The sequence below is a fragment of the Theropithecus gelada genome, chromosome 1 (assembly GCF_003255815.1).
Source record: "Theropithecus gelada isolate Dixy chromosome 1, Tgel_1.0, whole genome shotgun sequence".
In the NCBI taxonomy this organism is placed as follows: Eukaryota; Metazoa; Chordata; class Mammalia; order Primates; family Cercopithecidae; genus Theropithecus; species Theropithecus gelada.
The window spans coordinates 221,568,205-221,581,140 of NC_037668.1; the positions used below are offsets into that span (position 1 = coordinate 221,568,205).

General features: G+C 35.1%; 1 protein-coding gene across 1 annotated transcript; it reads right to left on the bottom strand.

Moving 5' to 3' along the window:
- Nucleotides 1-2,593: 2,593 nt before the first annotated feature.
- On the bottom strand, nt 2,594-3,895 carry LOC112613894 (olfactory receptor 1C1). The gene has a single exon (XM_025369764.1). It carries the CDS (start codon nt 3,617-3,619, stop codon nt 2,660-2,662), a length of 960 nt encoding a protein of 319 aa, XP_025225549.1. The 5' UTR covers nt 3,620-3,895; the 3' UTR covers nt 2,594-2,659.
- Between the last annotated feature and the right edge of the window lie 9,041 nt (nt 3,896-12,936).

The window sequence follows — 12,936 nt, forward strand, 5'->3', positions numbered from 1 at the left end:
AAGACTGTATCTGGCTTACCTAAGTTGCTTCTGGTAACAAACTTACCATTAATAGATCAATGGACGTGGTCTACTGAAGCATGCCAGTGACAGATATATAATTATTGTAGTATACAACTGAGATGTTTCCTCAATCATGTAAATCCTTTGGTGTAAGGCAATGACCCTCAGGTATGATTGTGAGACCTCAGATATTAAATCTGGGTCATGGTCCATTTTAGTGTGTAAGGAAGGCCTGTGCAGCTGTGCTAGTGGTCTCAAACTAGTGTCACATCTTGCAGTCACCTATATCCTTAGAAACAGTAGTAAAATATGATGTCTCAGATATTGAGAGTCCAATTTATCGGTTGCAAAATATAATTTTGCATTCCATGCCAATTTTAAAGCATACCAAATGTATTATGAAACCCCAGGTTCATGCTCCCAAACAACATCTTAGTGTCAATTTACCTCTTTCATCTAAGAAGGAATACAGTAATACATGCTGGGGCCTGCTGTACCTCCACTGCCAGCATTCACTATCACTTCTTCCTTTCTTATTGCCCACACATGCCTCTTTTTATTTCTTTTCTTCTCTTCCTTTCTTTTCTAAACTTAAGTTTATAAATAAAACCTGTAAGGCCAGGAACAGGACATTTAGGAGTAGCATCCTCTACTTTGCTGTTAAGTGAATGGTGGAATCTGAGCTCTTATGGGCTTCCATTGTTTCATGTTTTTGCTCAAGTTTATCATCACCAGGCAGGTGAAATTTTACAAAATATTATTGAGGGGAGGATATAGCATTTCCCCTGTTATATAGTTGTGCCATTTTAGTTATTTAGAGGAGAAAGGAGTCAAACAATTAGACTTATATCACTATTTTCATTCTGGAAAGCTACTACCTGATTTGAGCTTTACTATGATTCTGTAATGAACGTTTTAAGGATTTAAATCTCATAAAAGAAAATACAAATTAATGTAGAGAAGTAGACTAACTCAGGTAAGACAGATAAGATGATAAGAATGAAGAGTATAATATTACCTTTACTGGATAAAATCACCATTATCAATATAATATTGGATGTCATGGGATAGTAGGCTGCCCAACCTGAGACTGGCCTGGGGAATGTTTGAAAGCCTAACATGGATAGTCTCCAAACCCTAGCAGTGTCCTGCACCAAAACTTGTAATCTTAAACAGTTTTCTACATCTACATTCTAGTAACGGATTGAATTCACTTTTGTGACATAATCTTTTAACTACAGACATATGAAGCAAATATCCATTTTTATTGGGTAAAACTGAAGTTACAATTTACTTCACCAATGCTTTTATTTATTTATATTCTGAGAATCTACATTTTTAAACTGTCATTTTAGATTCACGAGTACCTGTGCAGATTTGTGCAGGTAAACTGCATGTCACAGGAGTTTGGTATACATATTATTTCATCACCCATGTAATAAGCATAGCACCTAATAGGTAATTTTTTTTACCCTATTTGGCATTATAAATTAGGTATACATGTTAGAAGAGCTAAAATATCTATATCGACATTTTTGCTTTTTTGAAGAAACTTTTTTCCCCTGAATGGATTTAAATTTTCTTATGTATTTGGTCTTCCTTGAGAAAGGGTGTATGTGTGTTTATAAGGTTTTAAATATTATACATGTGTTCATTCAGGAAATTACAGAAGTCCAGGAGCAGATATTTTAATTCTAGAAAAGGACAGGCAGAAATGATCTTAGTTCATTCTCAGATATAAAATTGTAGAAAGGAACCAGAATAGGTTGAATAAACAACTAGATTGGATTGGATTGTTACTATCTTAAATGGAATCTATTTAGTTGAATGACCTCAAATATAATTATTTTTGTATATGGTATGTTAATTTTTTGTTAGGAAAGCAAGATAAAATAAAACCCGAGGGATTGGGCATGAGGCTTTGTTTTGAAAGAAGTTAATATATTCCCCATATGAAAAATGCAACTGAGAACCTGATCTCTTCTCTAAAAATGTTGTATACCAAAAGCACTCCTAGTTGTTGGAGGAGATCAGCTAGCCCCTGCCCTATAAAGGTGGCTGGGAAATTCTGAGTTCCTCCATGCCTGAGACCAATTAGGGACACGCATGACAAGGACATGAGTCAATAGAATAAAATCATTGACTGTATTTGAAGTGAGAGGGGATTGGAGGAAAGCATACATACTTTAAAACTTGAATAAATTATTTTAGTGATTTTTTAGGAAGACTCACTATTTAAAATGTGAGAACTTTGATATTCTACCACATTGTGGAATTAACATTAGAATTTATGCTCCTTTAATTCTAAATCTGAACTCACAGACAAGAAGTTTGGGAAAATTTATCTTAATATGTAGCATTTGGGAACTATATCACAGAGATTTTCATCACTAAGGTATATTTGTACTGGAGTCAGAAACTATTTATCAGCTATGAGTTGTATGCAGACTATTTAACTTCCCTAAGATTCACTTTCTATATAAAGAATGCTATATAGTTTTTAGATGTTTACTCAGAGGATTTAATGTGATAATTCACATAAAGTACTTACAATTTCCAGCATAAGGGAGACATTTAATAGCAGTTGGTTTCTCTTCTCACTGTTATTGTGAGCATCTAGTCACACTTTCTTATCACCACATTAGCATTATTTAATTCAGTCACTGAGGTCATTATTGCGCTGAAAGACTGTGCACTTGAAAAGCATTTTCTGAAGTCCTCTCTTCATATCCCTGTTCCTTATGGTATAGATGAAAGGATTCAGCATCGGGGCCACCACTGAATACATGATGGTTGACACATTGTCACTCTCAGGCGTATGGGAGGATGAAGGACTGAAGTAGACAGCGATGGCTGTGCCATAAAACACCACCACCACTGACAGGTGGCAGCTACAGGTGGAAACAGCTCTCTGCTTCCCCTGAGTAGAGGTGATCTTCAGAACAGTGGAGAAGATAATTCCATAAGATATGAGGATACAGACAAGGGGCGTGATAGCCAATAGACCTCCTACTGCAAAAATGATCATTACGTTGAAGGAGACGTCAGAGCAAGAGAGCTGCAGGAGAGGGTTGAGATCACAGAAGAAATGATGGATGATGTTGGAGGCACAGAAGGACAGCCGTGCTGTTAAGACAGTATGCAGGAGGGCATGGAGGTAAGTAACAAGCCACAGTCCAGCCATTAGCTGGACACAAAGGCACAGGTTCATTGTGGCAGTGTAATGTAAGGGGTGGCAAATCGCCACATATCTATCATATGCCATCACACACAGAAGGAGGCTGTCCATATTCACAAAAGTAACGAAGAAGAAGAGCTGACTGAGGCAGCCTGTAAAAGAGATAGTCTTGGTGCCAGTCAAGATATTCACTACCATTTGGGGGACAGTAGTCGACGTAAAACAAATGTCAATGAAGGCCAAGTTACTAAGGAAGAAATACATAGGGGAATGAAGGCGGGAGTCAAAGCCAATGGTCACAATGATGAGCATGTTCCCCAAGGTGGTGGCTAAATACATACAGAGAAAGAGCACAGACAGGAGGTGCTGCTGCTCTGCTGAACTAGGGAGTCCCAGAAGGACGAATTCCCTGACGACTGTTAGATTTCTTTTTTCCATGTTCCCAAGAAATCTAGAAAAAGAAATTATTAAATTGTAAAATCCAGCAGTGTCAAGTCTCTTTTGAGAGAGAGAGAGAAAGTGAGAAAGAGAGAGAGTGTGTGTGTGTGTGTGTGCGTGCACGCATGCAGATAAGTTCCATCCAAACTCGTGCTTGCTTGAATGCTTGCCAGTTATATCTTGTGTTTATGATAGTCTGTCTTCATAGTCACATAGACATGCTGGATACGTCAGTATCAACTTCTTTCAAGATTGATTTCTTCCTTCAAAAGAAAATGCAAATTATGTGAATAATAGCCATTTTAATTGGGTTATTTTGCCTTGTCTATAGTAATCGTGTAATTCATATCGACTTTATATGTAAGGTTATTTGTTATTTTTTAGTAGTCAAGCTATTTACTCTTACCCAGTAGAAATAGTTACCTTTAATAAATAATTTTCCTCCTAATCTGATGCTTATACTTGTGATGGAAGATATCCTCATGTTAGCTTTCTTTTCTTTTAACGTATTTGGTCACTGATAATTGCAAGCTCACCTCTGTTCCTTGGGTTGACCATTGCTGTTTTGGTCTCTGATGGTCATTTGGTGGAGCCTCTGACTTGTGTAGTAAGTTATCGAGAGCCCAGTGCTTATGGCGTGTGCTTTCAGGACCCTTCCTTATGGCATCTTGGGTGTACTACATTCTCTAGAAGGTGCCAGTATTCTCCCATACCTGTCAACATTTTTCAGAGTGTTTTGCATCTTGAGGTCCCTCACTGTACTCTCCAAATTGTCATTTCTGTATCAATCCCATTTATACCTTCCTTTTAGTTATAAAAATTATATACAAATTTTTTATAACAAGCAAGCAAACATACGTCATTCATGTAATCTATATTTTCCTTCAGCAAACATTTATTGAGCAACTTCTATGATCCAGGTGCTGTGCACAATTTAGTACCAAAGTTTTTTTCTAACTGAAGCAAAATTTGTGATGCCTTCCCAAACATTCTCTTTGACACCTGAGGCCTTTCTAGTCTTTTCAAACTTACATTATTTCAGTTTATGTTGTTTAAGTCATATGGCTATCAAGTAAAGGGCATGTTGTAGAAGTGGGAAGAGATTTGGGATTTTTAGTCCAAGTATCATTATTTTCTCACAATATTCCAAGAGTTATCTAGGACTTCTATTTTATTGATTTTTATGACAAGGATTCTAATGAAAATAACATAATGTAATACTATATAATATATATGTTCTGATTTTATGTTAAGACAGCTGATTAACCCTAGAGAACACAATGCAGTATATTTGTTTCTATTACAATGTTTTGAATTCCAACTTAATCAGAAACCTCACTAACACTAATGATTACATTCATCTTCCTCTGATTCCTGTCAACTTTAAATAAGTTCCATGCACCCCCTTTTGCCCAACTTGAAGCATGTCAGGATAAAATCTGTGTGGAAAAGAAACTACACACTCTTGTATTTGCGTGCCTTTGAGGGAGAAGAACTCTTTCAAAGACAATTTCCTTCCCCCGTAGGCACTATCAGTTACGTCGTTTTTATTAATCTCATACTCACTGTACAATATTCCTTTCATGACAAGCATAACAATTTCCCTTTTTCTTGGTCTACTTCATTGTAGTTAGTGAAGTTTTAGGAAAGAATTGCGATTTATTATATTGAATCCTTAGGATATAACACATATATGCATGTAGTTTGCACAGAGTTGGTGCAAAAGACTGCTTATGGAAACAACAAATGAATGAAAAATTCTGGAGAAATCATTTGATTATACAATGAATATATGAGTTTTGGAAGATATTTTTAAATTCTATATTCTCATTTGCAGCACATCATCTTAATTTCAAAATTTTCTCAACTCGGATTTGGAAAAAGTTAGTCCATCTTTGAAATGCTTAACAGCTTCATCAAAAAACTTTCATGCATTACAACTCAAAGGATTATACATTAGGTATGTCTTCACTAAAACAAAGAAAAAAAAGTATGAATACATACCCTTTTCTGAGACCTTTGCCACCTGTGATTTTTTCTCTTTCCTGAATATCCAATCACAAAAACAGAGATGGACCTATGCATTGATTCCCATTTCTAGTCAAGAGTGAAAAAGAGAAAAATGAGATATAGACACGTGTGTTTCTTTCAACAGAGAATAACACTATCTCACAAGGGGGAGTATTTGGTTAGATTTATTTATTTTGATAATACAAAGGGGCAGGCCTTTAACATGGCACAGTTTTATCCCTTGAGATCAGCGCCCAAAAGGCTTCATGAAGTTCTAAATTTAGCTTCTAATGACTTTTATTTAGTTTATAAATTGGTATTTCTCTTATTTTGAAGAGAAGGCAAACACAGGGGGAAATATTGTATGCAGGAAGAAAGCATGAAAGCTCCTGAAGGTTCCAAGATACATTCTTGTTTTCTTTAGAATGTGAATGAATGGTGCTTGGGTGAATGAATGATACAAAAAGATGGAAAACTGAAGCCACAATTTTACAAACCTATCTGTTCCATCTCCATAAAACTTACAGCTTATCATGACTGCCTAGTGCTAAAGAGAAATACAGTGATGTAAATAACCACTTTTGGAGTAAGACACATTTTGGTTCAAATCTTAATTTGTAAGTTAATTAATAGTTGCTTGACCTTGCGCAAGCATTATATTTTGTATGCTTTAGTTTTTTCATCTATAAAAATTCAAATACTGCTTATCTCATTTAGTTGCTATAAAATCTATAACATTTATATAAAAACCTAGAATTGTGCATAGACCCAGAGGTTATCCTGAAGCTTCTGATCATCTAGTGAATTAATGGCTGGGATAATCAAATATGTGCCAATAAAAATGAAAACCAAAAGAGTGTGTTTGGAAATGAGATTTTTCACTGTACATTAGATAAAGATTATGTGTGTGGGCGATTGCAGATATATACATAGATAAACAGTTTTAAATCATCCCGTGAGCTACAATGTTACTCCACAGGGCTATATAACTTAGTCTGAAGACTACAGCTAAACCAACCAATATTCAGAACATTTGAAACAGAGGCCCATTTATCTGAATCCAAAGATGCATTTATTCCTCTTTATTGAAATCAATATTTTATTAAACACATTGTTTTTGGTTTAATGTATTTAGGTAAATATAAGAACAGACTACAGTGACAAACATTCAAATAGCCTTAATGTATACTATACGTGTATGTGTGTGTATATATATGTATGTATCTATACAGACACACACACATATATAGAATGAAAGGTATACATTGTATATTATATACATATACAATTTGTGTATGTGTGTATAAGTGTACATATATATTTACAAACACATTTATACTTTTTTTCTAATATAGGGAAGACCTGTATATTATCAATTGAAAGGAGATTCATTTACATTTATGTTTAGTGATAACGTATGTCTCAGAGTTGATACAATGTGGATAACTTAACAGCTTTTGTAAATTCTTTTAGAACATAAGTATAAAGCATTAGACTTGCAGAAGATCCATGAGCTGCTGAAAACACTTTAGAATTAGAAATCTGGAAAGGAGCAAGACAGGGATGATCTGTTAATAATTACCATGTGTGGTGTACTATGAAGTGGCTTTTCATGCATCCTCTCAGGTAATACCTAAAACAGCTTTGAGACAATTAATTTTCCTTTTAGAGAGAAAGAAACAACACTTAGAGAAGTTACGAAGTGCCTGGGTGTGGTGGCTCACGCTCGTAACCCCAGCACTTTGGGAGGCCAAGGTGGGCAGATTACAAGGTCAGGAGATTGAGACCATCCTGACCAACAAGGTGAAACATAGATCTACGTTTGCATGCTCTATTTGTACATGTTAAACCTTATAAAAACACCCAGGTAATAGTTGCTTACATTCAAGAGACAAAATATGTTTGTGTCACTGCCAAACAGAATTTGATTTACCGTAACTCGTGCCTATGAAGAGATGGGGTGAATGATAAACTTCATGTTAACAATTTGACATCCAAGCAAAACTCCACTTTTGACTAATTTCTATCTAATAGATGTGTGTGTGTATGTGTGTGTGTGTAATGGCAAAGATCAGAGGCGGACTGAAATAGATGATGTGTTGTGGGTCTGGTGATAGGGAATCACAGTTAAAAACTGTCTATGGTTGGGGAATGTCTGGGGTAGCCATGACCTGTCCACAGGCACTGCAGTAAGGATGTTGGAATAGCACACATATACTACATAAAAATTTATACCATAATAATAGACAAATTCAGTAAAATTATAGAATAAAAAATCAACAAACCAATCTCAGTAGTATTTTTATACATAAATAATGACCTGGCCGGGAGCGGTGGCTCACACCTGTCATCCCAGCACTTTGGGAGACCGAGGTGGGTGGATCACGAGGTCAGGAGTTCGAGACCAGTCTGACCAACATAGTGAAACCCGTCTCTACTAAAAATACAAAAATGAGTCAGGCATGGTGGCATGCACTTGTAATCCCAGCTACTCAGGGGACTGAGGCAGGAGAATCACTTGAACTCGGGTGGTGGAGGTTGCAGTGAGCCAAGATCGCACCACTGCACTCCAGCCTAGATGATAGGGCAAGACTCCATCTCAAAATAAATAAATAAATAAAATAATAATAATGACCTAGCTGTCAAAAAAATTAAGAAAAACAATCCCATTTATAACATTAAAAAACCTTAGCAAAAAATGTAACTAAGGGAGTAAAAGATCTGTACACTGAAAACTAAAAAACATTGATTAAAGAAACTGAAGAAGGCGCAAATAAATGGAAAGGTTTCCATCTTGGATAAATCGCATGGAGCAAAACAAATTTACTGAAACGGGAATTGACTTTGAATTTTTACCAAACGATCATCATGTCTCGTTGATATAAATGTGGAATTTGGGAAAGTTGAGAGGACCATAGAATCCTCTGGGTTATCAGATCACCAAAAGCAGGAAAATGTTGAGCTCTGATAGCTCAGAGTTTTAGGATCTAAGCCTGCTCTGTGAGGAACTGTTCAAACCTCAGGATCACAAACAAAATCTGACTTCAGTAGGACAAGTTTTTCTGCACCAGGTCTTCCTGGTGTTTAGAAGATAATCAGTTTAATTAATGGGAAGAAATAACACAATTTGAGGAGATCCGGAAATACATTTCCAAAGAAGGGGAAGCAAAAGGTGGTCTTCTCGTGGAATGATCCTGAGACCCATTTAGAGTGTGAATCTCTGACTGTGAACACATGCGAGGACGAAGCGTGACCAGCTGCATCCCCCACAGACCAGAGAGAAGAATGAGCTGCTTTGAAAGCATTAAGGGAATCTTCACATCATTTCTACTGAACTTCATTTCTAAGATGCATTAACCCACTTTATAAATTCAAGACATATTAAAACTCCTGACATCTGCAAATTCAGAAGAACTGGCAATGTGAGGAGAAACAGAAACTATTTTTCTCTTCTTTCAATAAGAGAAATGCATATTTCATTTAATAAATGAAATAAATAAGCTTTATTTCATTGTTTATTGGACATTTGTATATTATGTTTTGTTAAGTGTCTTTCAAGTCTGTTTTTCCACGTTTTAACTTGATTTATTGTCATTGCTATTGTATTGCAGGAATTCAATATACATTTAGAACACAAATCCATGATTAAATACACGTATGTTAATAATATTTTCCCACAGTGGCTTGCCTTTTTATTTTCTTCAACACGTCCATTGATACGCATATATTTTTAATATCCTGTCAATTTTATCATTTTGGTGAAGATTAGTACTTTCTGTGTCTTCAAAAGAAGTTTTTGCATACCCCACTGCTTTCTTCTAAAACCTTAGAATTTTACATTTTATGCTCAACTCTATGATTTCTCTCAAATTAAATGTTGTGTACAGTATGAGGTAGTAATTAATAGTTTTTTCTGATATGGATATACAGTTTTTCCAACATAATATTTTGAAGAGATTTTTCAATAGCTTTGATGTCTTTCTTGACAATAATTTGATCATAAATGAATCAGCCTCTTTCTGGACTCTCTGCTGTTTCATGGATCTGTTTGAAAATTTAAATACATATAAAATAATACTCAAAACAATCTTGGAAAATATGTGTAAATTTGAAAGACTTATTCTAACTTCAAGAAGTGTCACGAAGAGTGTGGTAATGATGATAAATTATAGACAAATATATTTTAGAATCAACTTGTCAATAGTCTCAAAAAATTTATCTGTGACTTAAGTTGGAAATGTATTGAATATATACATATAGAGCCTAATTTGGAGATAGTTGGAAATGTACTGAATATATACATATAGAGCCTAATTTGGAGATACTTGGCATTTAACAGCAATGTGTCTCCCAACATGAGAGAAAGTTGTAACTTTGAATTTACATAGGTGTTTTTTTTTAATTTCTCTCAGCAGTGGTTTGTAGTTTGCAGTTTATTTCAGTCCACTATTCTCTAAGAATTTTCCATTATTTTTATTATATTTTAAATGACACTTCTAATTTCACTGTCCAGTTGTTGCAAATATACATTAAGATGGTTGATTTTTATATTGTCTTTGTATTTTGACCATGAACAATTCAGTAATTACTTCTAAAGTTGCTTTTTAGATTTCTAAGGGTTTCGTACATACATAATTACGTCATCTGTGAGTCAGCACGGTTTTCCTTCTGCCTTTCCAACACATATGTTTTATCTTTAATGCATTATTACGCTGGCTAATACTTCTAATCCAGTGATGAATGGGAAAGTTAAGAGTGGACCTGCTTGTTCAAATCCACATTTTAAGGAAAAAGCATTCAGTGTTTCACTGTTTATTAAGATATTGACTGTAAGCTTTTTGTAATTGTCCTTTATCAGTGGAGGACATTTCCTTTTATTTTTGGTTTTCTGAGAGTTTTTAAGTTGCATGTGTGTTGACTTTGTCAAGTGCTACTTCTACATCCATTGAAAGTCATATAAATTTTCTACTTTAATCTGTTAACATGGTTAAATTCCTTGATTTTTAGAAAATTTTATATACATTTTTAATTGTTGATATACACAACTGTATATACAGTAATTGTATTTTTATTGATATGCAATACTTTGATCTTGTTACTTGCTATTGTTCTGTTCAGGCTTTCTGTTTCTTGATGGTTCAATTTTGGTAGGCTGTATGAGTCCAAGAAGTTTTTATTTTACTTTATTTATTTATTTTTGAGACAAGGTCTCACTCTTTCACCAGGCTGGAGTGCAGTGGCGCAATCATGGCTCACTGCAGCCTCAACTTCCCAGGCTCAAGTAATCCACCCATCTCAGTCTCACGTGTACCTGGGACTACAGACATATCCACCACGTCCAGCTAATTTCTTTTTTTCTTTCTTTCTTTTTTTTTTTTTTGCATTTTTTGTAGAGACACAGTTTTGCCATGTAGCCCAGGCTGGTCTCAAACTCCTGGGCTCAAGCAATCTGCTCACGCTGGCCCCCCAAAGTTCTGAAATTACAAGCCTGAGCCACCATGCCTGGCCTATTCTTTTCTTTTAGGTTTTCTAAGTTGTTGGCATATAGTTGTTCAAATAGTCTCTAATTATCCTTTGTATTTTTGTGATATCTGTTGTAATGTCTTTTTGTTTGTTTTTAACTTTATTTATTTGGGTTGTCTCTCTTTTTTTCTGAGTTGATCTAGCTAAAGTTTTATTTAAAAAAAAAAACTTTTTGTTCAGTTAATATTTTGCATTTTGTTTTAGCTATAATTTCATTTATTTTTGCTTCAATTGTTATTATTTATTTCCTTTTACTAACTTTGAGCTTGGTTTGTTTTTGCTTCTCTAGTTCCTTGAGATGCATTGTTAGGCTGTTTATTTGAAATATTTTTCACTTTTTTGATGTAGGTGTTTATTGCTATAAACTTTCCTCTGTGTATTGCTTTTGCTGTATCTTATAGGTTTAGATATGTTGTGTTTCCATTTTCATTTGTTTTAAGAAATTTTTAAATTTTCCTCTTAATTCGTTCACTGACTCATTCTGCAGTCAGGAGCATGTTGCTTAATTGCTATGTATTTGTATAGTTTTCAAACTGCCTTTTCTAATTTGTTTCTAGTTTAGTACATCATGGTAAAAGAAAGAAAAAGATACTTGAATAGCACTGCAGTAAACATACAAATTCATGCATCTTTGTAATAAAATGACGTATATTCCTTTGGGTATATACCCAGTAATGGGGTTGCTGGGTCAAATAGTGTTTCCAGTTCCAGATCTTTGAGAAATCGCCACACCACCTTTCACAATGGTTGAACTAACTTACATTCCCACCAACAGTGTAAAAGTTTTCTTATTTCTCCACATCCTCACCAGCATCTGTTGTTTCTTGCCTTTTAAATAATCGCCATTCTGACTGGCATGAGATGGTATCTCATTGTGGTTCTTATTTGCATTTCTCTAATGATCAGTGGAATCAACCCAAATGCCCATCAGTGATAGATTGGATAAGGAAAATATGGTACATATATACCATAAAATACTGTGCAGCCATAAAAAGGAATAAGATCATGTCCTTTGCAGGGACATGGATGGAGCTGGAAGCCATGCTTTTCAGCAAACTAACACAGGAACAGGAAAACCAAACACCACACGTTCTCATTGGTAAGTGAGAGCTGAATAATGAGAACACATGGACACAGGGAGGGGAGAACACAGCCTGGTGCCTGTCGAGGGTGGAAGTAGAGCATTGGGAAAAACAGCTAATACATGCTGGACTTAATACCTAGGTGATGGGTTGACAGGTGCAGCAAACCACAATGGTACACGTTTACCTATGTAACAAACCTGCACATCCTGCACATGTACCCCAGAACTTAAAATTAAAATTAATTTTAAAAATCCAGTGGGGGAAAAATGCTACTTGATATGATTTAGCTTTTTGAATTTGTTGAGACTTTTGTTGCCAAATATATGATCTGTCATGGAGAATGTTCCAAGTGCTGATCAGGAAAATGTGTGTTCTGCAGCTGTTGAATTTAATGTTCTATAAATGACTATTAGGTCCATTTGGTCTGAAGTGTAGGTTAACACTAACATTTCTTTGCTGGTTTTCTGTCTGGGTGATCTGTTTATTACTGAAAGTGGGGTATTAAAACCTGTCTATTATTATATTGCAGTCTATCTCTCTATTTAGCTCTATTAGTAGTTGCTTCCTATATTTTGTTGCTCTGGGGCTGATTCCATATATATTTACAATTGTACCCTTTTGCTGAGTTGATTCTTTTGTCCTTACATAATAACTTTCTTTGTCTCTTTTCACAGTTTTGACTTTAAGGCTATTTTATCT